Here is a 24,436-nt window from a genome sequence, read left to right on the forward strand (position 1 = left end):
GGAAATACTCAAGACAGCCCAGTGGTGCAGTCCACGGTAAGGGTCTGGAACCAGCTGAGGAGAGGCACTTTAGGATAGAAGGGATGTCGGTGTTAACGCCATTGTGCGAAAACCATGGTTTTGAGCTGCGGGGGATAGACGGCATGTATACGAAGTGGAGAGAAGTGGGTCTGGTTAACGTGAGGGATCTGTACCTGGAAGAAGGGTTTGACAGTATAGAAGAAATGAAGGAGAGGGAAGATCTCCCGAGAGGAAGTGAGTTTTGGTACCTGCAGGTAAGAGACTTTGCACGGAAGGTTTGGATAGAGTTCCCCAGGTTGCCGAGGTACACCCTGTTGGAGCTATTGCTGCTTCTGAATGTGGAAGGGGAGGGCAGGATTGGAGACATATACGGGTGGCTGAGAGAGCAGGGAGGTGAGCAGGTGGTGAAGGTTAAGGAAAAATGGGAAGGGGAGCTGGGAGAGGAGTTAACTGGGGAGTATGGAGTCAGGCACTGCAAAGGATAAATGAGACCTCCTCGTGCGCAAGGATGAGCCTGATACAATTCAAGGTGGTACACAGGGTACATATGACTTGGGCAAGAATGAGTGGGTTCTTCCAGGGGGTGGAAGACGAGCGTGAGAAGTGTGGGCAGGGACCAGCAAATCACACGCATCTGTTCTGGGGCTGTGAAAAGTTGGAGAGGTTCTGGGCGGGAGTGTTCGCAGCGCTAGCAAGGATAGTGGGGGAGGAGGTGGAGCCGGACCCTTTGGTGGTGATATTTGGGATGTCGGAGAAGCCGGAGCTGATGGAGGGGAAGAAGGCCGATGTTGTGGCCTTCTCCTCTCTGACTGCCCGGCGAAGAATTCGGTTGGAGTGGCGGACAGCAGCTGCTGGGCTAGCGGCCTGGCTGGGGGACTTATATGACTTTATTCGGCTGGAAAAGGTGAAGTACGAATTAAGGGGTTCAGCAGAGGGCTTTGAGGCAAGGGATGTGCGTGGCTGGTTTTGAGGAGCTGTTCATCGCAGGGGGATGTGGGGGGTGAAGGGAAAAGTTTGTACAAACTGTATAGTTGCGTGTTGGGGAGTTTGTTCGCTGAATTGTTTATGTTTTGTAACCTTTTGTATAAGTTTGGAATAAAATACATTTTTAAAAAATGTTTTCCCGGCCGATCAGGATCGTCATGCATGGTCTGTCAAAGAACCCTCTCTATTTGAAGGGACCCTGGCGAGTGTCTGAAACGGTTGCAGGAAATCTTGCTGGAAAAGGAACCAAAAGGCTGCATAGCGGAAGGAAGACTAATCCCAATCTTCCCAGACACATCCCTGGAGGGAATGCTGGAGGCAGTGAGGAACAGGAGAGAAGCATTCTTCCCTGAGAATGGAAAGAGCCAAGCAGATGTGGCTGCAGATAGCAGAGGCTGTAAGCAGCAGTATTGTGGTGCCTCGGACCTGGATCTAGTGCCAGAAGAGGTCTAACAACCTCATTAGGTCGGCAAGCTCCAACTCTCAGGCAGCAGTCATCACTCTGTAACCTCCCCAGCATCCGGGCACAGCACTGCTGTAACTGACACACTTTGCTATAGCACACATTCTTCACTCCAGCCTCCAACACATACCTCCATCCAACACTCGCCCCTATACGGTTACCCCTCACACCGAACCCTCCCAGTCACCCTCTACAAATGTTCTCATTCCATCCTCAAACTCATTCCACCTCTCCCACCTGTAACTCTCTGCTTTCCCTCATTGCAAAAGAGGATGCACAACTTCAGGGAGAGGCAGAGAACCAGGGGTGGGCCTCCAACCATAGCCATCCTTTCCATTGGGAGGGGTACCCTGGAGAATGTGAAGGTGGCACATACATTGAGCACATGTGATGGCGAGATCAGGGTGACCCACAGACTAGGTGCATTCGCTGATGCAGTGTTACTTGGCACTCAAGTAATGCCAAGCAATGGGCAGCACGGTAGCACAGTGAATAGCATTGTGTCTTCACAGCGCCAGGGTCCCAGGTTCGAATCGCCGCTGGGTCACTGTCTGTGCGGAGTCTGCACGTTTTCCCCGTGTCTGCGTGGGTTTCCTCCGGGTGCTCCAATTTCCTCCCACAGTCCAAAGACGTGCAGGTTAGGCGGTTTGGCCATCCTAAATTGCCCTTAGAGACCAAAAAGGTTAGGAAGGGTTATTGGGTTATGGGGATAGGGTGGAAGTGAGGGCTTAAGTGGGTCGGTGCAGACTCGATGGGCCGAATGGCCTCCTTCTGCACTGTACGTTCTATGTTCTTAACTGTCATTTAAGCTGATTTGACCATTGCAATGACAAAGTGTCATGATCTGCACTATATCGAGTTTGTGCCCTTTCTCACCGTCAGCACAAACTCATGTCTTTCGCCTCACACAGGTCCTTCACGGTTGGCAGCAGAGATGATGAGGGTCCAGCCCAGAGTTCTCAGTAGGGTGAGCATTCGTGGGCTCTTTCGGTGGTACAGCTACCATTATATGATTACTGTTAATCCTCCACCAGCCCAGACACACACCTCGGTGTATCACAGATAGGAGGGCATATGATGAGACACACATTACATGTGAGCAGGTGCTGGAGACAGGTGCAGCACTGGAGAATTCCAGTCAGAGAGTCTAGAATACTCCCAATCTCCACTCAGGTGAGATGCAGGTACTGAGTCTTCAGGGTCATCCATGAAAAGGGAACTTGTGGACTTCTGTCAGCATTTCCAGAGACAGTGGGGAGAGACCGGAGGAGTCAAACTCTAGCATGAGTGCCATGATGTCTCAGGCATCTGTGCTGATGACCACCTCCACGGGGAAAGTGGTTACCCTCATGGAGAATTAAATATGACAGGCCACTAAGTGCAAGCTGGCCCAAACCAAGGGCCTGCACACTCTGACTGTCACTTGACACAGGATGAAGCAGGTGGGGCAGGCTTTTTCAGGGTCCTCAAGTCTGCAAAACCCATCTCATATGTCAGAATGTTTGGAACGTGCAGCCTGCCTCTATGCTGCCGAAACGACAGGAATATTACCAGATAGGAGTGATAGTTGCTCAAGGGGATTCAATATCAATGCAGTAATGATGATCTTTATCTGAATTAATGCACAAATTCACGTGAACTCCTTATTCTCATGGCCTCTCCTTTGTTCCATCGCCCATTCACGCTGATCAATAATGTTTAGGTGAATGGTCTGATCGGCCTTTGAGGAGGATAGATGAGTGGGTCGGTGAGCTTGTTGACTGTTGGAATATGTTGTGTTGGGTGTTTCTGATGGAATTCTGAGATGACTGCAGACACAAATGTTAAGTGAAGCATGCATGGATGGGTCTGTTGGTGGATTCTCTGACAGCTCGGTGTGTAGCAGCTGAAGCCATGGGCACATCAGGCTTCCTCCTGTGGCAGTTTCACTCCTATCTGCAAAATCATGTAGTGAAGGGCACAGAAGGCCACCTCAGTCCAGGAGATGCTTGCTGGCGCACACTGACAGCCGCTTCCAGATCGGCCTTGAATCGCATCTTGAGCAAGCCAATCACATGCTCCAATATTGCCCAGGTGATGATGTGGCTTCTGTTAGATCTCTCCTGAGTCAGTGGTGGGGTTCTTCACAGTGGTCAACAGCTAGGTCATCAGAGGGTAGCCCTGGTCTCCTAGGAACCAGGCACTGAGGCTGTGTGGAGGACAGAAAACCCGTGGCAGATGTGACTGATGAAAAATGAAGGAGTGGTGACAGCTCCCTGGATACTGGGCACAGACATGCACAATCACCTTGTAAGTGCTCAAGTGTGAAAGCTTTTCCCATTTATGAAGGGTGCCACATGCAGATAATTAGCCATCCTCTGAACCTGTGGAAATCCAGTCACTGCAGCGAAGCCTATCGCCCTCTGAATCTGGTGAACGTGGTCAATTGTTTGTCAATGCTGCTCGCTGTTTCCACATGACATAAAATTTAACCCACTACAGGACTTCATTTCTGGACTTTCTCCTATTGTTGCCCTTAATTCTCTGACTCCTCCCAGAATATATAAATCCAAATGAAAGATACCTGACCTGTAGATGTAACATGAGCTTCCCCGTGACCATTTGCAAGCACAATTTGGCTGCTGCTCTGGGCCGAGCCCATCACTTACATTTCCACTTTATTATTTTCCTCCCTCTTTTCATTTTCTTTCTTTCTGACCCTTCTAGTCCCCACATTCTTCTTCTATTTTCACGTCCCCTTTCAATTTTCAGTCTCAGGTAGACTGCCGTACCAAATTCCTAGCCCAGCCTCTCGATATTTCTCAAACCTCCTGCTTTCCTGCCATGTCCCAGGCTAGACGCTCGTAGATTGGCCAATGGTATCATCTCTTGGCATTCTTCAAAGAGGCCATCAACGTGTTTGTTGCTGCCTCCTCATGGGTAAAACCCCATTCTACTCTCTTGCCCTTAGTGTTGGATGGGGTTGCTGGGTTATGGGGATAGAGTGGAGGTGTGGGCTTGGGTAGGGTGCTCTTTCAAAGAGCCGGTGCAGACTCGATGGGACGAATGGCCTCCTTCTGCACTGTAAATTCTATGAAATGACCTTCCTGTCCAGCACACTGGCTGTGGGTGATCTTGCCAATCTCCTCCCTGTCGAACTCCCCTTCTCGGTGCTGGTCCTGTGGGCTCTTTCGGTGGTACAGCTATCATCGCCCTTCTCTCCACCTGCCTCCAGAATATCTGTTTGTTAGTGAAGAAAGCTGCTGCAAACTATGATATTGTGGATAATTGCCTCGGTATCATGGCGTTGATAGGAACCTGCCCGAGGGATGATGACACCTTCGCCCAAAATGGAGACTCCCTCCTAGCTACACTGCTCACCACTTGCCTCGTCCAGACAGTCACAATCATTGAGGTCTGCCTGTTATCACCAAAACACATCTTGGTCTGTCTCCCTAATCTTTGGGCACTTTCTTCTCCTTTAAGTATCTCACCTCATTCTACACTCTCACTTCTCATTTAAAATCCTCATTCTCTCTCGCCCACCCAATACTGTGCCAATTTTCTCATTGAGTTATAGGCAATAATCTTCTCCCTAAGCTTCTGCACCAAGTGACTTCTCGCCCGAGGTGATTTTAACCTCCATCTCGATTCATCATTCTCTCTCTCCTTACTGCCCTCTTTTCGTTCCTTAATCTTTCCCTCCATGCTAACTCTTCAATCCAGATCCGCAGTCACCCCCTAGAATTTGTCATGTTAGGGGCGGCTCGGTGGTGCAGTGGTTAGCACTGCTGAATCACGCCACCAAGGACCCAGGTTCGATCCCGGCCATGGGTCACTGTCTGGGTGGGGTTTGCACCTTATCTCCATGTCGCGTCTGGGTCTCGCCCCAACAACCCAAAACAATGTGTAGGGTAGGTGAATTGGTCACGCTAAATAACTGGGTACTCTAAATTTAAAAAAAAAAATTTTTTTAAAAAGAATTTGTCATCTTGGTACTCCCATAATATCAATCACAGTATCGGCTATCCTTTGATCACGTCCTTGTACCAGCTCTCCATCCACTTCCCACTTGGCCAGAGGTATTGTTCCAGGAGGTTGCAGAGGTCTACACTGGTCTGCTGTGAAAGTCAGAGCCTCGTAAGGGAATGGTGCTCTGACACATTCAGGAAACTCATCATTGGCCTCATATACTCTGCGCTGATGGTACCGCCTCCTTCAAGCTCGTGCTCTCGGTCAATCCCCTCTGTCCTGTGCAGCAGCATATAGCTGCTGTTGGTGGCACTGGTGCTCCTGCTGACCTTGCCGTTGGTGTGGTTGCTCCTTCTCAGAGGTCCAGGTTATTGTTGCATACATTACTTACATTCAGTAGTGAAGACTGACAGCAAGGAAGTCGAGCTGCAGGTGAGTAAACGCCAAGGCACTTGAAGGTAACTCCAAAATGTTGCAATTGATTCAAACTTGGCAAAGTAAGTTCAGCACAGATAAATTTGAGGTTGCACATTTTTGTAGGAAGAAGAGGGAGTTTGTTTATTACTTACATGGTTTAAGTCTTGGAAGGGTAGGGGGACAAGATGGTCTCAAGCGTACAAATACACCGAGCATTATGAGTAATGCCACAGGTTAGCAAGGCCATAAAAAAGGCAACCCAATTGGCTTTATTGCGAGAGGGCTAAGGGAAGTTACGCTAAGCCTGCATTGACACTTGGTTAGATAACATTCAGGAGTATTCAGAGTCCTTCTGGTATAAAAAGAATATAGAGACACTGGCGAGGTGCAGAGAGAACTTACATATCCGATACCAGAAATGTGAGAGTACACATAATCAGTAAAGGATTAGCAGGCTCATTTTTCTCTTGAAAAAAGGCGGCGAAGGGGTGAGCGAGCAGAGGTCTTTAAAATTATGAAAGGATTTTGATGAGAGAGTTGATGTAAAGAGAATATTTCCTCTTGAGGGGAAGAGGCTAACCAGAGGTCACCAATATAAGATAGTCACCAAGAAATCCAAAAAGGAATTTAGAAATGTTTTCACCCAGACAGCGGTGAGAATGTTAAATTCACTATCACAGGGAATGGCTGAAGCAAATAGTGTTGATGCATTTCAAGGGAAAGGAGACAAGCAAATGAGGGTGAAGGGAATAGATAGTTACAACGATACATTGAGATAAGAAAAGATGTTAGTGAGGAGCTTTGAATGGAGCATAAACACTGGCAAGGACTGACGAGGCAGGTTAGCCTGTTTGTATGTCATATATTCTATATCATGATTTCAGGTGACAGAAGTAGACTGGTGATGAACCACAAACCTGCCAATTTCAGATTCAAAGCCTTCTAAGAGTGGCATTTTCAGTTGGCAATCATTCCCCCCTGTGCACTCGCCTCCTGACCCCAGGCGAGATGCAGAGCACTTGGGAACCCCCGTATTAGCTATTAATGTCAGAATGTCAAATTGTAAATTAGTTAGCCCTGTGAATATTTTACTTAGCTCCCAACTAATGCACGATCGGGAGTGAGGGAGGGGGGTCACCCGTTCACCTCGGAACCTGCCCAGGCCAAACTTGGAAGTGAGCAGATGATAATCAGTTTGAAACAGATGCCATTTTGGGGGGAATTTCACCCCCTGGCTGCACCTGCGCCCATCTGCCTTTGCCCATTAAAATTCACCTCCCACCCCTTGTTGGGGATGCATTAAAAAGATGATGCTTGTCATCTTCCACAACTAACAGATAAATTCAGACCTACCCAAATAGAAAAATATAGAACGGTCACGTTGGCCATTGGCTCTTAGGTTATGACTTACAGGTATTCCAAAAGCAGCATTACCTTGGTAGGCTGGGTTATTCTGTCTATCTCATTATCACCTAGTTCAGAAAGGCACTTGGCAATCCCAACATAAAAGTTCAGCTCAGTGACCTGAAAAGGAAATAAGGATGTATGAATGTGATTAGCATCAAACCAAGTGATTCTCTTTCTTAAAATGTTCATTAAAATTATGATTGATACAATTTGCTTTTCTGTCAATAAAATTATAACCAACTTAATATAAGTTTTTTTTCTTAAAATTTAGAGTACCCAATTATTTTTTTCCAATTAAGGGGCAATTTAGTGTGGCCAATCCACCCAACCAGCACATTTTTGGGTTGTGGGATGAAACCCATGCACACACGGGGAGAATGTGCAAACTCCACACAGACAGTGACCCGGGGCCGGGATTGAATCCGGATCCTTAGTGCCATAGGCAGCAGTGCTAACCACTGTGCCACCGTGCCACCCAACCTAATTTAAAAGATGAGAATTGATGATGTGAGGGGAATTGGCTGGAGGACAGGGTGACCTCAGTGGAGAAGCTAAATGAATTGGGTAAGACTGTTGTTACAGGCAGCATTTATGGCACTCTACTGCAAATTCTGCTATCGACACTTGCTCCAAACCAATGGCGCCAAGGAGTCATGCGTTTAGTAAAGCTTAAAAACATACAGAAAACCAGATAGCTCTGCATGTACCTGAGCTCGAAAGACCTGGTTTGACTGCTGGCCAGCATCAAGCTAGCTGATCACAATCAGGACGTTAGCAGGAGCGCTTTCATTGGCCTCAGCGTATCTAAGCAGCAATCATAACCTAGCAAAACTGGGAACAGGAAAGTGCAAAGTTGGGAGAAGAACTACACTTTATAATATGGAAAAAATGCTGCAATGGTTTCATTACACAGGGTGATAGGTCTGTGTAACATGTGGAATTGTATTTATGCTTTTGAATTAAAAAACTAGCCATTCATGGGAAACAAAGTGGTTACATTATCAATAAATAATTAAATTCATGATTAAATAACAGAAAGTTTGTGTGTTTGGCAATGCACCAAATGCCTGATCTCAACCAGTCCATCTGGAGGCGGAGCCCAGGAATGCTGCACAGGGAGAAAAATAAAAAGTATCGAAAGGAGCGTTGAATCAGGCTACGCCATATGTCCTATTAGCTAGCTGCATGGCAGGAATGATATGTGAATAGTGTCTAAAACGCAGAAATTTGAGATGAGTACAAAGAAAATGCTACCTTCTCTCCTATTATTTATGCCATTTTAGAAAATAAATTATCCAGTTAAGTAAAGTGCCTCCCAATTCTGCAGCACAGGTACTAACTACATTGAATGCCTGTATGATAAAACAGATTATCAACCTCATTAAAATCATAGGAAGCCACAGCTAACTGAAAAGGCAAGTGGCTGCCAGCTGTAGCATAATATACAGGTGGTGCACATCCATCGAGCAGCATCACTCTGAACTAATTTAACTGCTCAGGTTCACAACCCGCTTCCAAACAATATACACGGCAGCTCACAGCTGTGCTCCTGGTTATCGTTGGGTTTTTTTAAAGGTTGAAACCAATGTAGAATATTGTGGAAGTGGATAAAACGTACTTCTGCATTACACTTGCCCTGCCTGAGTTATGGGATGCAAACACAGGTTAGGTGGATTGGCCATGCTAAATTGCCCTTAGCCTCCAAAAAAGGTGAGGTGGGGTTACTGGGTTACCCACGGGGTTAGAGTGGAGGTGCAGGTTTAAGTAGGGTGCTCTTTCCAAGGGCAGACTTGGTGGGCTGAATGGCCTGCTTCTGCACTGTTAATTCTATGATCTACACACTCCATTGTTGTACTTAGAGAAGCTGGTGTGATCCGTCCCATCCCACGAAAATAAGTCAGACTGTCCTAGAACATTTGATTTCCAGGATTCATCCACAAGAACTTAAAAAGCACAATTTTGTCCCTCATCTTGCCTTCCATCCGCAACCCACAGCTTTTAAAATTACAAGCTTTGCATCACCTAAACAATAAATCTTTACTTAGCCCGTCTTCTCTTCTATACTTTTACATCTTGGATTTGGTCTGTTTTAGAAAGCTTTCTCCTTCATCTGAATTTCTCATCAATAGTACTGAATGTCTGACTCTTAAATAGAAGGTTAGTCTCAAAGACTGGAGCTCCCCAAGAACAAAAAGGATACAGGAGCCTCATTGTTAAACTACTGAACTAATAATCCAGAGATAAGAACAGAAAATGCTGGGAATACACAGCAGGTCAGGTGGCATCTGTGGAGATAACGGTCATCAATCTGAAACATTAACTCTGTTTCCCTTTGTGGAAGAAGTTAGAATCGGGGACACAGTTTAATAATAAGAGATCTACTGTTTAAGATGGAGATGAGGAGAATTCTTTTCTCTCAAAGGGTCATTAGTCTGTGGAATTAATTTCTACAGAAAGCAGTGGTGGTTGGGTTGTTGAATTTATTCACGGCAAGTTAGATTTTTGACAGACAAGGGAGTTGGAGTTAGGGTTATGGGGGTTGGTGAGGTGGGGGGGGGGGGGGGGGGGAAGGAAGATCTTACTGATGGATGGAGCAATCTCAAAGGAATGACCGACCTGCTCCTGCTCCTAAATCCCATATTCATATCTTCTCAAGGTCAATAAATGCTGCCCTTGCCATTGACACCCATGTCCCATGAATGAATAGATAAACATGCAAAATTTTTCCTACAACTTAGCCCTTATCCTTTACTTCATGACCCCATCCCACTGCAAATACATCCCCTCTCCCATTTATCTTTCTCAGTCTTCATCAAATTCATGAAATAAAAATTGCTCTCTCAACTCCTTCCAAGCCAGTTCTTGACTAACCAATTTCCAGTTCAAGGCTATTCTCACCCCTTTCAAAACTGTGGCAATCACTGCCTTTCTTAAGGAATCAATCCATCCATTTCTACGATCACTGCCTTATCTCAAATCTATCCATTGCTACAGAATCCTTGAACGTATTGTTCCTCAACTGATTACTCAACTCCCTCATTATTTGTTCTTCTTCCCCAACCACAGGAACGAAGATACCTCAATCAATGTTACAATCATTCCATCTGACTGTGGTTCATGAGTCCCACTCTCTACTGTTAATATTGTTGATCCCTCAAATCTTATCATTTTGTCTCTTCTGTGATCCATGTCTATGGTAGCATTTATCAATTCCATTCATAACTGCTTCACATATATCCTCAAATATCTCTCCATTTATGTCTACATATTCACCATTGATGTACTCTGTTTCCATCTTTTACATCTTACTGAACTCTTAGATAGTCTGTACATCCCTGATCGAGTTTGAGGATCAATTTCTTCCTACCTCCACACACCAGTTAATTCTGAATTCTGCAGCCTGCACTTTTTGAGGTGGAAGATCCTGTACAGTCCTCACCCTGACCCATGCCAACCTCCAATGACTCCCTGTGCTTCAGTAGGTCAATTTTTAAAGATTTTCATTCTCAGTTTCAAATCTTTCCCTGGTCTTCCGTCACTCAAGCAAAGCCATCTTTTCTGATCACATGATCTCCAGCAATCTGCTCCTCCAATTGCAGATGAATCACGCCAGCTGCGCCACCACTGAAAATTGATCAGTCGTTGCATTAACTGCACACTGGAACTCTTTCCCCCACCCCCACATAAATACTTTGCCTGGATAACGTTACCTCTGCCTTCAAAAACTCCCCGAAAATCCATCAGACTCTGCCTTCATTTTCCCCTCACCTTGCCCCCAGAATTTCCGCTTTTGATAGGTATCCCTCTCATCATCTCATTAAGCACCTTGAGGTGTTCTTTTGCGGCAGGCACACTGTACCAATTGGGTCCAACGTTGTTGCAAAAAAGCTGTACCTGGATTTCGTTAGGAAGCATCTCAAAAATCTTCTCGACACTTTTGCACAAGAGGCTCCAGCTGTGCGGTACTTGAGTTGGAACCTTCATCGTCTCATTCAGACCTTGCAGAACAGAATGACAAAGTTCTGGGCTTTTCTGCCTGATCTCTGTTGTAAAGTACTGGATTGCGAGGACTTCAACAAAAATCTGAAGTTTATCTTCCGGCACATGTTTCATCCAGGAAGCAAGAGACGTAAAGAGGTATTTTCTTGTCTCCAACTGTAGGCAAAATAAAAGGACAGAATATAAAACTTGATTTGACATGAAGATGTTACTGGCCGAGGGAAGGAGCTTACCTTTGAGTTTGAAATTGATTTGTACACTTTGGAGATCTCATGTGGAATTCTGCATCGCAAGTCTAATGATTAATTGCTTTATAACTATGGTCGAGATCTACCTTGTAATACACAACGTACCATTCTGCTGCAAGGCTGTGAGCCATAAATAATGGTTAGGTTCTTGACAAATTTTGTTATTATCTAAGCTGCTGATTTGGCACTGACATGTTAAAATGCAATTGGCAAAATTAATTGAGAGACTGCAGACAATGTGGCTCAGCTTTTCTGGTTCATAAAGAGCTCCTTCATGCATTTTAAATGAATATCTTTATTTTCTTTTCAAACATATTTTGTTACTGATATGCTACCGAGACTTTATCGTGCCAGGAAAAGTATAAGAGACCAGAAATAACTGTCAAAAAAAAATTGAGGCCTTCGTCCAGCAGTGACAGCCGGTGAGAATGTTACTGTTCGGCTTCCTGCTGTATGCTTTGCGCAGGTTACCGGAGGCAGCTGAAATATCTATGCAAAGATCAGGCAGTATGGCCCTTTGTGTGATTTGGGGCCTTATGGTACCTTATTTCAGCACAGTACCGAGCAGATTGGGCACCACACAGTCGGAACCCAATATCAGCTGTTGGTCTAACTGAAGAGCAGCCTATCATTGTGTTTAATTGTATATTGCAGGGCTGGGAGGAGCAGGAAAAGAGTTCCTTGGAGATCCCACAAAACAAGCCTGGTATGGCTGTACCTGAGGTGCCCCCCTTCTCTGTCCAAGATTCCACTCCCATTGATCTTACTCTGGCTCGAAACGTGCCGGGGAGCCTGATATTGTGACGACCTGAAGTGGCGTGGGGTGCCCGTGGGGTGGTGGTGCGGTGGTATGTTGATATAGTTGATTGCATTCAACCAGCAGTTGAATGTAAAAAAAGCCCTGCCCCAAAATGGACCAGGCTTCTCACCCGGACTATTGGATGACTAGCAGGCGCATTCCACTGGTCGACAGTAAAATATCTACACTGGGGCAAAAATCTACCTCTTTGTTTCGCATCTGCTTGATGGAAAAGGATCAGAATTATGATACAAATTCTAGTTTTGTTACGGAAAGGCAGTAAAATAAACCTCCAGAAATATAAGCATTATATGTCCGTGTGTGCCCTGTCTGATGGCCAGTTCCTTGGTTCATTGTCTGTTGGCACTTCATACGGAGCCATTTTCTTGACTTTTTGTCAGTGGTGCCATTGCCATCCGCTCTCAGGGGTAGGTCCCAAGTCTACCTCAGCCGGAAGGGGAATCTAAGCCATTGGCATTAATCTGATCCACATGCTAACCAACTTAGCTAACCAGCCTCCCCATCATAACCAAAGGGGAGGAAAACAATCAAAACGTATTTGAACATAAATGTTTATACCTTTCATAACTCTACCATCCATCACTTCTGGAATGTAGTGTTTGCATCAAACCAACATCCAAATGGTTAGCATTGAAGAAACAGTTCCTGCCTGAAAATGGCTGCCAATTGGAATTGTAAAATATAGGCTGAAGGGAACTAGCAGTGAAAGGTGAAGGCAGGAAAATGACAGGGGTGAGAAAAAGAGAGTGAGAGAGAAATGAATGAAAGAACTGACGACAAACTGAACTGAAATCAAATGAATCAGAATTAATGGAAAAGCAAGACAAGAATAAGTAATTTGTCAAACTCAGCTCAGTTATTCGCAGCCACAAACCACAGCACAAATTGCTCACTGCAGGACAGAAGCCGATTAATTTGTGTCAGAGATCTTAAAGATGATCGGGCAACAAAATAGAAAACAGAATCTGTTCCTCCGATGTTAGATTTGGCCATAGTGTGTTCAATTTTCCCCTTGACTTCTTGGGCAGTAACATAGTGGAGCAGATCCCTGCCTGTAAAAGTCCATCCAATAAGTTGTAACAGATGACCACCCACACAGAAAGACAAAGATTGACCTCATTGTATCTGGCCCTGCCACACGTAAGCAGATTGTGGATGCCTGAAACTAGAAAGTGCTTCCTTCGTTTGAGCAACAACACCCTATATTTGTGTAGTGTCTTCAGGGTAATAGAACGTCACCACGCACGTCCCAGGACCATTACAAAGCAACATTTGACACCCAGGCCATGCAAGGAGAGTTCAGGGCAGGTGATCAAAAGCTTGGTCAAAGAGGTGAAGCTTGGTCAAAGAGGTGAAGTTTTCAGGAAGATTTTAAGAGAAACAAGTGAGGCAGAGAGGTGGGGAGAGGGAAGCCCAAAGTTTCAGGCCTAGGCAGCTGGAGGCACAGCCATCAATGGTGAAATGATTAAAATCGGAGATGTTCAAGTGGCTGGACTTAGAGGAATGCAGATATTACCCATGGGGGAGACCACAGAAATAGGGGTTCAAGGCCATGAAGAGATTTGGGAATAAAGATGAGAATTTTAGAACTGAAGTGTTGCTTAACCTGGAGTTTGCAGAGGTCGGTGAATATGGGGTGATGAATGAATAGGACTTGTCACAAGTAAAGACATGGGTAGCAGAGTGTTGGATGTACTCAAGTTTATGGATGCGAGAAGCTCACCAAGAGTGCAAAAGAATAATCAAGTCTCGAGCTAACAAACAGTGATGGTTCCTGAAACAGCTGAGTTGAAGCATGGGTGGAGTCCAATTTCGGATGTCAGACAAGCAGTTAGATTATTTAGAAATTGAGGAGAGGTCAAGACAGAGCTGGGTGTCTAGCCAGCTATCATCAGCGAATCTGCACTGTTTTGGATTGGATTGGATTGGAGTTGTTTATTGTCACGTGTACCGAGGTACAGTGAAAAGTATTTTTCTGTGAGCAGCTTAACAGATCATTAAGTACGTGGAAAGAAAAGGGAATAAAAGAAAATACATAATAGGGCAACACAAGGTATTCAATGTAACTACATAAGCACTGGCATCGGATGAAGCATTCAGGGGCGTAGTGTTAATGAGGTCAGTCCATAAGCGGGGTCATTTAGGAGTCTGGTAGCAGCGGGGAAGAAGCTGTTTTTGAGTCTGTTCGTGTGTGTTCGTGCGTATCTCCTGCCCGATGGAAGAAGTTGGAAGAGTGAGCAAGCCGGGTGGGAGGGGTCTTTCATTATGCTGCCCGCTTTCCCCAGGCAGTGGGAGATGTAGATGGAGACAATGGATGGGAGGCAGGTACGTGTGATGGACTGGGCTGTGTTCACGACTCTCTGAAGTTTCTTGCGGTCCTGGGCCGAGCAGTTGCCATCAAGGCTGTGATGCAGCCAGATAGGATGCTTTCTATGGTGCATCTGTAAAAGTTGGTAAGAGTTAATGTGGGTGGACCAGGACAGATTTTTGGAGATGTGCACCCCTAGGAATCTTAAACTGCTAACCATCTCCACCTCGGCCCCGTTGATGCTGACAGGGATGTGTACAGTACTTTGCTTCCTGAAGTCAATAACCAGCTCTTTAGTTTTGCTGGAGTTGAGGGAGATTGTTGTCGCTGCACCACTCCACTAGGTTCTCTATTTCCCTCCTGTATTCGGACTCATCGTTATTCGAGATCTGGCCCATATGGTCGTATCAGTAGGGGGCTAAGTATGCAGTCTTGCGGGGCCCCGGTATTGAGGACTATTGTGGAGGAGGTGTTGTTGATCATTGTTACTGATTGTGGTCTGTGGGTCAGAAAGTCGAGGATCCAGTTGCAGAGTGAGGAGCCAAGTCCTAGGTTTTGGAGCTTTGATATGAGCTTGGCTGGGATTATGGTGTTGAAGGTGGAGCTGTAGTCAATAAATAGGAGTCTGATGTAGGAGTCCTTGTTGTCGAGATGCTCTAGGGATGAGTGTAGGGCCAGCGAAATGGCGTCTGCTGTGGACTGGTTGCGGAGGTATGCGAATTGCAGTCGAACAAGGGGTTCTGGGAGTATGGAGGTGATGCGCTTCATGACCAACCTCGCACAGCACTTCATTATGACTGAAGTCAGGGCCACCGGATGGTAGTCATTGAGGCACGTTGCCTGGTTCTTCTTTAGCACCGGTATGATGGTGGTCTTCTTGAAGCAGGTGGGGACCTCGGAGTGGAGGAGGGACAGGTTAAAGATGTCCACGAACACCTCTGCCAGCTGGTCCGCTCAGGCTCTGAGTGCACGACCAGCGATCCTATCCGTGCCGTTGCCTTCCGAGGGTTCACTTTCAGGAAGGCCGATCTGACTTCGGAATCTGTGATGGTGGGTATGGGTGAGTTATGGGCTGCTGAGGCACTCGACAGCAGATTGTTTTTATTTTCAGGTGATGTTGTCTAGTTGTTCACGGCATCGGTGAGACCGCAACTGGTGTCCTGTGTGCAGTTTTGGTCTTCTTATTGAAAATAAATGTATAATTGTGTCAGAAGCAGTTCAGAGATGGTTGACTTGACTCATTCTTGGAATAAGCTGGAGGCTTATCGTGAGAAAGATTGAACAGGCTGGGCCTACATCCATTGGGGTTTAGAAGAATGAGAGATGGTCTTATTCACATTTACAAGAACCTGAGGGGGTTTGATAGGGTAGATACTGGGTGGATGTTTCCACTTGTGGGAGAGACTAGAACTAGGGTACATAGTTTAAGAATAAGAGGTCTACATTTTAAGACAGAGATGACCAGAATTTCTTTCCCCTTAAAGGGTCATAAGTCTGTGAAATACTCTTCCCAGAATGCAGTAAAGACTGGGTCATTGAATTTATTCAAGACAAAGTTAGACAGGTTTTTGATAGACAAGGGAGTCAAGGGTTATGGATGGCAGAAGACAAAGTAGAGTTGAAATGAAAATCACTTATTGTCACAAGTAGGCTTCAAATGAAGTTACTGTGAAAAGCCCCTCGTCGCCACATTCCGGCGCCTATTCGGGGAGGCTGGTACTGGAATTGAACCCGCGCTGCTGGCATTGTTCTGCTTTACAAGCTAGCTGTTTAGCACACTGTGCTGAACCAGCCCCAATAATTGAGGCCACAACCAGACCATTCATGGTCTTATTGAGTGATGGAGCAGGTTTAAAGGATTGACTGGCCTACTCCTGCTCCCGAGTCCTGTTCCTATGTTTCTAAGGGAAGCATGTAGATCCGAAATATGGGGGTGGGGGTGGGAATTGAAGCCATTGCAGATAATCGTCTGCTTACAAATAGACAGAATAAGCAAGTGCAGTCCCAGCCACCTGGAAGACATTGGCAAGGACCTGGAGGAGGATGGTGTGATCAACTGTGTCAAAACCTGCAGACAAGCCGAGAAGGACGAGGAGGCAAAGTTTACCTTTGTCACAGTCACAAAGAATACCATTTGTGATTTTGATAAGAGCCGTTTTGACACTCTGCCAAGGGGAAGCATTATTGGAAAGATTGAGGCATGGCATACCGGGGAAGCTGAACACTTAATAGGAGGGGGCAGCAATTCTTTCAAGGGCTTTGGTGAGGAAAGGGAGATTGAGATGGGACAGTAGGTTGCAAGGGCAGAGGAGTCAAGGGTTGTTTTTTTGAGGAGAGGGGTAACGCCAACAGATTTGAAGGAGACAGGTACTATATCTCAACAGCAAAACTTGACATGTGAGCATTGGCATAAGGGGAAACTGGAAAGAAATGGGGGAGCGATGCTCGGGCAGGGGGGAAACTGAGATGAATTTGGTCCAGTGGGCTGGAGGAAAATGCCAGAGCTGGATGAAACGCCAGTTGCAATCAATGTGATAACGAGGTCAATGAGTTCCTCGCACTTGTTGAAGGTGAGGGCATTGGAAATCACAGAATCCACAGTGCAGAAGGAGGCCATTCGGCCCATCGTGTCTGCACCGGCCCTTGGTCAAAGCGCCCTACCTAAGCCCACACCTCCACCCTATCCCCACATTTCCACCCTATCCCCGTAACCCCACCTTACCTTTTTTGGACACGAAGGGCAATTCAGTATGGCCAATCCACCTAACCTGCACATCTTTGGACTGTGGGAGGAAACCCACGCAGACACGGGGAGACTCCGCACAGACAGTGACCCAAGCCGGGAATCGAACCTGGGACCCTGGCACTGTAAAGCCATTGTGCTAACCACTATGCTACCGTGCTGCCCAATAGGGACAGGGATTCAAGAAGATGGCTTTCAGTCCAAAAAAGAGTGGGGGTTATTTTTATTTTCCAGGAGTGCTTTGGCTGACAAGAGCAATGCCTTATTATAACACATTAATAAACCCTGCAATTACAATGCAAGGAAAGGAAAGCTACAAGCGACTTTTCATTTAAGGTGATCACCAACATTTTCCATGTTCATGTTGTATAGACTGAACTAAGGATGTAAAAATACAGAACAAACTTTCATCGAGGGATTAAAAATCAATACATACGTTCAGGCTGTGCACTAATGGTGGTGCCACCCACATTCCTAAAAACATTGCAGCACTTTGTGATGTCTGAGCCTGGGTAACTGCAATTTCAATGCAGTGCTGCTGAATGTCTTCACCTACAGTAAAGGGGGGGAAAAACGGTATTAAAGGTGGCATGTTACAGCCTGACCACTGCATGGCACTGTTTACTTCAGGAATGGCTGCAGGGTTGGTGCAATTTGTAGCTGCTTCCCTGGGCACAATTAGAACAAGATACTGACAAATCTTCATTTCCAAACTTGTTTCCTCAGCTAACGCAAGATGAGGCCACGGCATTTTGGTGAAGTGCAATTTCTCACCAATGACTCCTGCACTCTCAACAGCTTAGCAGTGCAGCTAGCACAGGGAGCAAGTTCTGGCCCTTTTATAAAGGCTTGCGTTGCAGGACGGTGGTGTTTAAAATAACATAACTTCACTGCAGTGGTGGTGAAGTGGGGGCTGGATATTATAAATCATCAATACAGTACTTCCAATCCTTGCCATAACTTCAGAAAAATTACTCCCGCACTCATTGAAGAGACCATGTTCTTTCACCATGCAGGAACTATCAAGGCACAAATCAACTCAAAGCCCGAGTACCCACAGATAGTTAATTTGACAAGAGGGGTTTCAGTGTCAAATTTGAAAGGCTAACCAGCACTTTTGACACAGAAGCTAACCTCTCCTGACCTTGGAGTGCCGGACCTTTCACCACTTCAGGTTTTATTTCTCCCCAGGACAGAACCCATAAGAGCTGGCAATGGATTAATCAATTAGTTGGGATTTGGCTTTGCTGATAAGCTGAGCTTTCTGAATAATAATTTGTTCGAGGAGTTGTTTAAAGGAATATTCTAATTTATGATGTAATAATCTTACCGTTGAGCACTTGGGGACGAAACACCATAAACAATAATATTTGTGTAAAATCACTGGCTGAATTCACCACTCGGTGGCCAACAGAGAGCGGTATATCATTGTCACATTTACAAATTATTTTTGCAGAAATGTAACATTCCTCACTTCATATCCTCCCCTTGTAATCGTCCCAGCATCCATCTCCTCTCTGCATTAAAATGCTGGGACATTAGACCAGGTGAAGAAATATGTTTGCTGTACCCAGCCTTAGAAAGCCAACAAAAGAGTATGACCCTGAAAAACCAAACATTTTAGACTGAGTTTCAAATATAAATGAAATTGTTGGGTATCTCCCCCACTATTTAAGGCTAAAGTAGTTATTGGTAGGCCATTGGCATTGAGTATCCTTTCGAAAGGGGAGAAAATAGCCATATAACCTCTTAGGATAATAATGGGCCATTTACATCACTGCCTTATAATCAATCGCTGCACCTTCTCTATATGACTTACCAAAATTCAGTCTCATAAGTGGAGAAAGTATGGAAGCCCAATTGACAGGGGGATATTGACAGCTGTTCCCACATCCAGCGATGGGCCCCAACAAAACCTTTACTAACTGGGGAGGAATTCTCTCAGGACCTACAAATCAAAGAAGAAAACCAGATGTAAGAAAACAGTGTAGAGGTAGCATGGTGTGTTACTGTGGATTGTAGTGGCGGACAGATTTCGAGTTCATTCCGAGTTCATTTATGCTATTAGAAATAGTACAAGACACCAAATAGTATTTTAACATGTAGCAGATACTCCTCATTTAACTTGGATGCTTGCTTTTCAGTCCCAGGTGCGCAATAGTTTTTACAGGGGTTAAAACCACTCCGAGGGCATCTTGTTAAAACTTATATATAGGATTGCCCCAGCAAACGGGTTAATGGCAATCAGACCCTTTTAAATACCTGACTTACAGTGCGCATGCATCATTTAAGAAAAGCCCAAGGGAGCGTTTTCGTCAAGCTAAAAAACATTTTTCTCACTTGCTACACTGATAGGCACAAACGTCAATGCTTTGGGCAAGTTGGAATCAGATCTGGGGGTGCCATGGCAGAGCATTGTTGTGCTTGACCTCAGGTGTTTTTTGCTGTACGTTGTGCTGGCAGGAGCTATTGCAACGACCCGGGATCTGTTGGTGCCATTCACAGTTTCGGTGCATGATCCTGTTCAAACGGCACGCTCGACGGATGTGACAATTGGCCCCGTCGTATCCCAACACACTCATCTCAAGATCTGCCTTCCAGCTGTGAGAGCGAAAGGAGCCGTTCAGAAAAGCAGGCATTCTGCCCAGTAATCCAGATCGGAATCAGCTGCGAGTGAGAGCAGATCTGAAATGGGAGTTTCCACAGGAGTGAAAGAAGTCACAATAACTGATGAAGTACACAGATACCTGCGGCTTTATTGAGTAAATTAGCCAGAGGTGGGAATACCTTGTACTCCCCTAGGCTTTCCTTCTCCTTTGGATGATACAACAAATCTGCTGAGGCAGTACAGAAAGGTCGAGCCCCAAAGGTGTTCCAATTATCAGGCTTCTCCTTATAGGGCACAAGACAAATAAGGGAAGTAATCTCAAATCATCCGGACCAAAGATCATAGAATTTACAGTGCAGAAGGAGGCCACCCGGCCCATCGAGTCTGCACCGGCTCCTAGAAAGAGCACCCGACCCAAGGTCAACACCTCCACCCTATCCCCACAACCCAGCAACCCCACCCAACACTAAGGGCAATTTTGGACACTAAGGGCAATTTATCATGGCCAATCCACCTAACCTGCACATCTTTGGACTGTGGGAGGAAACCGGAGCACCCGGAGGAAACCCACGCACACACGGGGAGGACGTGCAGACTCCGCACAGACAGTGACCCAAGCCGGAATCGAACCTGGGACCCTGGAGCTGTGAAGCAATTGTGCTATCCACAATGCTACCGTGCTGCCCCTAAGCCTACAGCACCCACTCCAACACCCAATAGGATCCTGAATAAGGGTTTTAACCGTGAATGTTTCTCAAAAAAAGAGACATGCTATTGAAGTTTTTCGACTTGCACTCGTCAAGACAGAAGCAAGATTACCAATTTTAAAGGGAACAACAATTTGTACAGCATGAGAAAAGTATGTGGATAGATTGGCAAGTGGGCTCTGGTTGGTCAAGCTGTCGCTATGGAGAATTCACCAGGGAATAGGTATTTTGTTCAATTCAAAAAAGTGCAATGTCTGTATATATGAAAGTCTCCACCTTCACCCTATGCCGTGGAAAATGTATTCCCAGGTTAAGTTAAGACGGTCAGTGAAATATTTATATTGCACCCTAGCCAGTATCATTAAATGCACTTCACAATTAATTACTGTCAAGATAATTACTGTTGCCATGTGAGTAAATGTGGCCGCCGATTTACGCACAGCAATATTCTCCGACTCACAATCAGCCAATTAACCTAGTCTCAGAAGTGCTGCTTAAAAGGAGGAATGTTGGCCAAGACAATCCCTTATCATCTTCAAATTGTGCCTAAGATCCTTAATTTACAGATGAACCACCAAAACAAGTAAGACTTGGAAACACAGCCTCCGTTCAACACAAGGTCAGCATCTCCAACAATGCAACGTACCTCGAATGCTGCAGCCGCAATTTTGTTTCAAGTCCAAAAGTGGGGTTTGAATCCACAATATTATGTCTCCTGGTGATTATGATTTGTGAGAATAAATTCTTCTTTACCCTTCACTAGTTTGGGACCTTTGCCTCCTTGTGTTGATTCATTTATGCTTCAAGTTTACAAATTTTACACCATTATAATCAAACTTTAATATAAATCTCCACATCCTTAGTTGCCTTCTTTAGAGATTGATCTGTGCTCATAGCTCAGTTCGCTGATTCAAGGGGTCAGCTTCATGATTCTACTCTGAACTGCAGCTACAACATGCAGGTCAGTGACCAACACTGGACCACTGCATTCTAGTAGCAGCTTGAGCAGATTACTGGGCAGTTTTAGCATTATTAGCTAACCATGACTGTGGTATTTTCACAACATTCAGTTCACTTGATTTCAGCAAAAATAATGGATGGCTTAATTGATTTAAAATCAAGGAAGAAAAGATTGAGAATGTGTCTGCAGATTCTCATTTATTCATGAGTTATCCAGCACTATGTCCCATTGTTAATTCTGATAAATAGGGAGCATGGTGGTGCAGTGGTTAGCACTGCTGCCTCACGCCGCTGAGAACCTGGTTTCGATCCCTGCTCCTGGGTCACTGTCCGTGTGGCGTTTGCACATTCTCCCCCGTGTCTGCGTGGCTCTCACCCCCACAACCCAAAAATGTGCAGGGTAGGTGGATTGGCCACGTTAAATTGCCCCTGAATTGGAAAACAAAGTTCTTTGAATTTTTTTTGATTCTGACAAAGAATAAACACCCAAAACAATAACTCATTTGCTTACATCATACTCGTGCCTGATAACTGAGCATCAGCAGGTTTTTTTTGCTTTTATTTCACATTTTCAGCATCTGCAGTTTTTTATTGCATTATTTTGATATTGCCAATGGTTCATTCAGATTAAAATGCCTGAGGCTGTCACGGCACCACTGGGTTCAGAAGGATGAAAGGAAGAGTTACAGAGTAGAATATGTGGTCTGAGCCATTGAACATTCTTGCGAGAATGCCACACTTTCTTTCCTAGTGCGCTTTCAACTGAAGCCAATTATACTAGGTTTCAATTGCCCCGTTACATGCGCCACCATAAGCTTTCTTAAAAATATAATCAATACCATTTCAGAAAGCAGTCAAAGGTCAATTAGAGCCTAATTGGATAAGCCCGAATTCATCTGGGCAGTACTTTTTTAAAAAATTGTGCCAAGTGTTCTCGTTTTCTCATGTGTTAGGATTACTAGATCTGAGAATCGAACAAGACCTAGGGCACATCAAAATCCTGTGCTCGGTCAAGAATTTCTAAATAAAATGAAATTAGTCCAATCTTACACCCAGTCTTTAATTCACACCCGTGCAACGTGCCGAGATGGTCCTCAGCTGTCAAGTTATACCACCTTCAAGCAGGCTCAAACCATATAACCCCATATCAAATAATGTTCTATGTCGTGAGGAAAATGATGGAACCAATGATTGATATGGAGTACTTCAAAGTACAGATCAGGATTTAGGTTTAAACAAAGTAACCCTCCAGAGACGGCTGGTCAAGACATTTGTTTGCAACAAAACGTCGCAATCATGTGGCATCTTGTGAAGCAGTGGGTAAATGTAAGGGAAACAGGGTGCAATAATCATAAAAAAAAGATCATCTTGACCCAAACTCAGATCAGTTCCAAGAGCATCGTGCAATCAGAATTGACCACCGAGAAAGTTAATCAGCAATTTTCTTTTTGAAAGGGAAACAAATTTGATACAATTAAATATTTTCAATATCATACCTTTTTTCCCTGCTTCAATGATATAATCAGTCGCAGACCTGATGACACTCTTTTCTGGCAAATAGCCGAAATCTGGAGGCACTGCAGAAACGATTGATCTCATTAGGTAAAGAACCACATAAATTAACTCCACAAACAATGACACCTTGTGTTATTGGTCAGCACATCACTCACAGGTTTCAAATAGTGTGAAGCACCGCTCAAACAATCCGTAGTGCTTTGCTAACCAGCCAACCAAGCAATTTAAAAAAGTGCAAAACTACTTAGATCGATCTGAAAACCGCTGGACACAACACAACAGTTCTCGAAGAACCGGCAGTTTGATTTTTAAAAAAATCAGTTGCAATTAGATGAGAGATAGATGGCAAAAAGAAAACAACACTGAGAACACATTTCAAAGTTGATGTTAGCTGACAAGTAAAACCCTGCTGTCATATTCAGTTTCAATAGTCTGCTCTCTAAACGCTTGCAAAATGTACGGCTCAGTCTCTTGGCAACGGGGGAAGTAGTCTCAGCATCCTGGTAGCTTAATCACTTGAAAAATGTGGCATCAACTGATGCACAGCGTGTATGCTGTACTGCAGGTCACTGTCAAAGGAGATGCTAAGTGGGGTGGTTGGAGGGGGGGGGGGGCAGTGGTGGGAGGCAAGAAGTGACCGTTTTCAAAACAAGGCCCTGGGTTGAAACATTTTTTAAAAAACTATTTGTAGAGCCTTGCACATTGTAGAAGATACTTAACATTCAAATTATCATTGTGGCTTCCACAAGATCGGCACATCAGGTCTCCAGTAAGACCTTGTGGGTTTGGCATCGGTAATGAATGAACGGCTCTGAATGAGGTGAAACCGTTTAGAATTCCTTCCAGTCCTGCTTGCTGATCCAGGTGGTGTCCAAAATAGGCCAGGTCAAGACTGGATGGATGTTGCGAGATTTAAAGTAATCTTTTATTCTTCTTGAATGCATACCGTTTGATTACAAACGTTTCTAACTCTTAAGAGGAGAAAGGTAAGAATCATAAGATTGCAAAGATTTTCTGTAAAATGTTGTCTGCAAATTTATCAAATTCCCTTCCTTCTTCCTGCATTTCTATCTTCCAGACTCCAGCCACCATTGCACAAAGCATTTCCCAATCAAATCCTGCAGTGCAGGAGCATGAGCTCATGTACAAGTTTGTACAGTAGATATTGTTGCTGCAGTCATGGCAGGAAGAGATAACTCAACATTTTCTTCCCTCACCCCCACTCTGGGAGCTGCAATGGCGAACACTGCAGCTCTCATCAGCCTGTTAGATGCAACCAACCATT

General features: G+C 45.0%; 1 protein-coding gene across 5 annotated transcripts in view; it reads right to left on the bottom strand.

The window, feature by feature from the left end:
- Nucleotides 1-24,436, bottom strand: part of focad (focadhesin) — a 334,365-nt gene that overhangs the window by 40,158 nt on the left and 269,771 nt on the right. For all 5 annotated transcript variants that reach the window (XR_011949158.1, XR_011949159.1, XM_072516930.1 and 2 more), the window contains 5 exons: nt 23,133-23,213; nt 19,181-19,309; nt 17,798-17,913; nt 11,138-11,398; nt 7,271-7,360 (listed from right to left, as the gene is read on the bottom strand). Coding sequence is in view for 3 of the 5 variants with exons in the window: in XM_072516930.1 (XP_072373031.1) it covers nt 7,271-7,360; nt 11,138-11,398; nt 17,798-17,913; nt 19,181-19,309; nt 23,133-23,213 (677 nt within the window). In the remaining 2 variants the exon portion in view is untranslated. The remainder of the gene's footprint in view (nt 1-7,270; nt 7,361-11,137; nt 11,399-17,797; nt 17,914-19,180; nt 19,310-23,132; nt 23,214-24,436) is intronic.

This window comes from Scyliorhinus torazame, chromosome 9 (genome assembly GCF_047496885.1).
Source record: "Scyliorhinus torazame isolate Kashiwa2021f chromosome 9, sScyTor2.1, whole genome shotgun sequence".
NCBI lineage: Eukaryota > Metazoa > Chordata > Chondrichthyes > Carcharhiniformes > Scyliorhinidae > Scyliorhinus > Scyliorhinus torazame.